This window comes from Lolium rigidum, chromosome 7 (genome assembly GCF_022539505.1).
Source record: "Lolium rigidum isolate FL_2022 chromosome 7, APGP_CSIRO_Lrig_0.1, whole genome shotgun sequence".
Taxonomy (NCBI): domain Eukaryota; kingdom Viridiplantae; phylum Streptophyta; class Magnoliopsida; order Poales; family Poaceae; genus Lolium; species Lolium rigidum.
In genome coordinates, this window is record NC_061514.1 from 268091088 (window position 1) to 268093544 (window position 2457).

The 2457-nt window shown below is 51.8% G+C and overlaps 1 protein-coding gene across 1 annotated transcript; it reads right to left on the minus strand.

Moving 5' to 3' along the window:
* Nucleotides 1-476: 476 nt before the first annotated feature.
* On the minus strand, nt 477-2064 carry LOC124673819 (geranylgeranyl pyrophosphate synthase, chloroplastic-like). Its single transcript, XM_047209859.1, has 2 exons — nt 1366-2064; nt 477-1146 (listed from the first exon to the last, which is right to left on the minus strand). The coding sequence occupies exons 1-2, from the start codon at nt 2005-2007 to the stop codon at nt 724-726; spliced, it is 1065 nt and encodes a 354-aa protein (XP_047065815.1). The 5' UTR covers nt 2008-2064; the 3' UTR covers nt 477-723.
* Between the last annotated feature and the right edge of the window lie 393 nt (nt 2065-2457).

Consider the following 2457-nt stretch of genomic DNA (forward strand, 5'->3'; position numbering starts at 1 on the left):
AATTTTATTTTCATTCTCAAGAAATCAGCAATGAAACAAATATGTAACTGCAGCTAGCTCACATATTCTATCTGCGCAAACAATACTAAACATAACTCTTGCACAGACTGTTGGAGCCAGTTGGAGGGCTATGTGCAGTTTAAGTAGACATGACCTGATGTGATGGAGCACAATACTAGTTTCACTTAAGCATTCACAGATGCTGAAACATGTCAAAAACTGCGCCCTCCCATGTTAATCAGTAAATGTACCATATAAAAAAAAGAATTGCAATGTTTGAACGAGTTACAAATTAAAACAGGGATTAGGGAGTAATAATTTCGAACTACCTAGGATAGAAAATTTTGATTTTAACATGCTATTCGCTGCTGAACGTTCTAGCAAGCAAGGAGCAAAGCAATAATGTGATACATGCAGTTGTCACAGAAAAAAAGAAAGCAATGAAAATCAACAGATTGGCCATCATCCAGAAAGTATACGACATAAAGGCTGATTCCCATTATAATGTCTTGTCCATCTCAATGGGATATCGGTATTCGCCAGCTAAATATTCTCATCTGGCATTTGCCAACTAAATATTCTCATGACACCATCTACAACACTACATCTAGTATATATCATATAAGAAGGATTTGGATATTCCAGAAATTCCAAACTTAATGACCTTACAAAGTTACAAATCAATGATGAACAACAGAATAACCATCAGTCCATCACCTTAGCTCAGTTCTGCCGATAGGCGATATAATTGGCCAAGTACAAGAGCGGCGCTGCCTTCTCTTTGTCGAAATCAGCAAGTTGCTCCTTTGCATCCGAAAGCAGCTTCTCTGCAAACTCCCTCGACTTCTCCAGCCCTAGTAACTTGGGGTACGTCGTCTTGTCACTCGCCAGGTCCTTCCCCGCAGTCTTCCCTAGCTCCTCTGACGACTTTGTAACATCAAGGATGTCATCAACCACCTGGAACAGCAGTCCTATGGATCTCGCGTACTTGCGCAGCCGCTCAATCTGGTCATCCGAGCCACCCCCGATGATTGCACCGATAACCACCGAGGCCTCGAGCAATGCAGCAGTCTTGTGGAGATGGATGTACTCGAGGCGTTCGAGCGGTACAGCTTCAGTTGAGCCAGTCATTTCTAGATCAACAACCTGAAATAAAAGTAGAGAGACGTTTTATATTTTTTTTTCAGAAACGTGATAGCTTCAGTGGCACATCTGTGTTAAGGATAAATGGATAATTCAATTCCTGATGTAAATGTATATAGAGATACCTATGCAAATCATCCTTGTTAGGAAGGTATATGATTCGCAGAATTAGCACATTTGGTAATACTTTGTGAATGAGGAAATCGAATCGAATCTAATGACCTGGCCGGCGACGAGGCCCTCCGATCCGATGCAGCGGGCGAGCTCGCCGACTGCGCGGACGACGCGGGCGGCGTGCCTGTCGGCGTCGACGTCGGCGGGGTAGGAGCTGACGTCGGCCATGTGCTTGAAGGCGAGCGAGAGCAGCGCGTCGCCGGCGAGCACGGCGATGGGCTCGCCGTAGACGACGTGGCAGGTGGGCTTGCCGCGGCGGAGGTCGTCGTCGTCCATGCAGGGGAGGTCGTCGTGGACGAGCGACATGGTGTGCACCATCTCGAGCGCGGCGGCGGGGGGCATGGCCCAGGCCTCGCGGCCTCCGGCGACGCCGCAGGCGGCCAGGCAGAGGGCGGGGCGCACGCGCTTGCCGCCGGCCAGCAGCGCGTAGCGCATCGCGTCGTGGAGCGCGGCGGGGGGCTCGCCGGCCGGGATGGCCGCGTCCAGCGCCTGGTTCACGGCCACCGCCCGCTCCCCCATGTAGGCCTTGAAGTCGAACTCCGTGACGGTGGGGGCGGCCGCCGCCGCGACGATGGCGGAGAAGCGGCGGCGGTGGAAGGAGGTGGCTGCCACGGCGGAGGAGGCGGCGGGGGCGGGGAGGAGCGGGGAAAGGTGGGCACGTGAGGCAACCAGGGGCTGGAAGGCCGCCATTGCTTTGGGGTTAAGGCAAAGGGGATGGCAGCGGGGAGTGGCGGAATGAATTGGAGATGGCCTCGTGCATCGCGCGGCCTTCTTCTTATCTGATGACTCGGTGCAAACTGGAAAGTGGATACTGCGAGATGTAAGCACCTGTAAATTGTGGAAAACATGGTACATTGCCTTGAGGTCGATGGGATAGAGCTTGCCTTTTTTTGGTTTTGCTCAATCTAACACGACTGCCGATTTTCCTACCTAGGATTTTGCAAAAACTCATGGTCTCATGAGACAATAACCGCAAAGAGCAGGCGGCGGTAGCGGTGGCGGCGGTGGCGGCGATGATGATGATGATCGGAGGCGGATAAGAGGTTTTCGATCCGCGTGTCGGGGTGGAGCACATGTGCTAGAGAAGAAAATCGTGCCTCGAAGGGTTGTAGACATGGTCAAGGTGGCGATAGGATCGGG

Bases quoted from the DNA above. Each gene is read 5' to 3' on its own strand.
- LOC124673819 (XM_047209859.1), bottom strand. From the start codon at position 2,007: ATGGCGGCCTTCCAGCCCCTGGTTGCCTCACGTGCCCACCTTTCCCCG. The intron at 1,147-1,365 runs GTCATTAGATTC...CTTTTATTTCAG, and splicing joins AGGGCCTCGTCGCCGGCCAG to GTTGTTGATCTAGAAATGAC.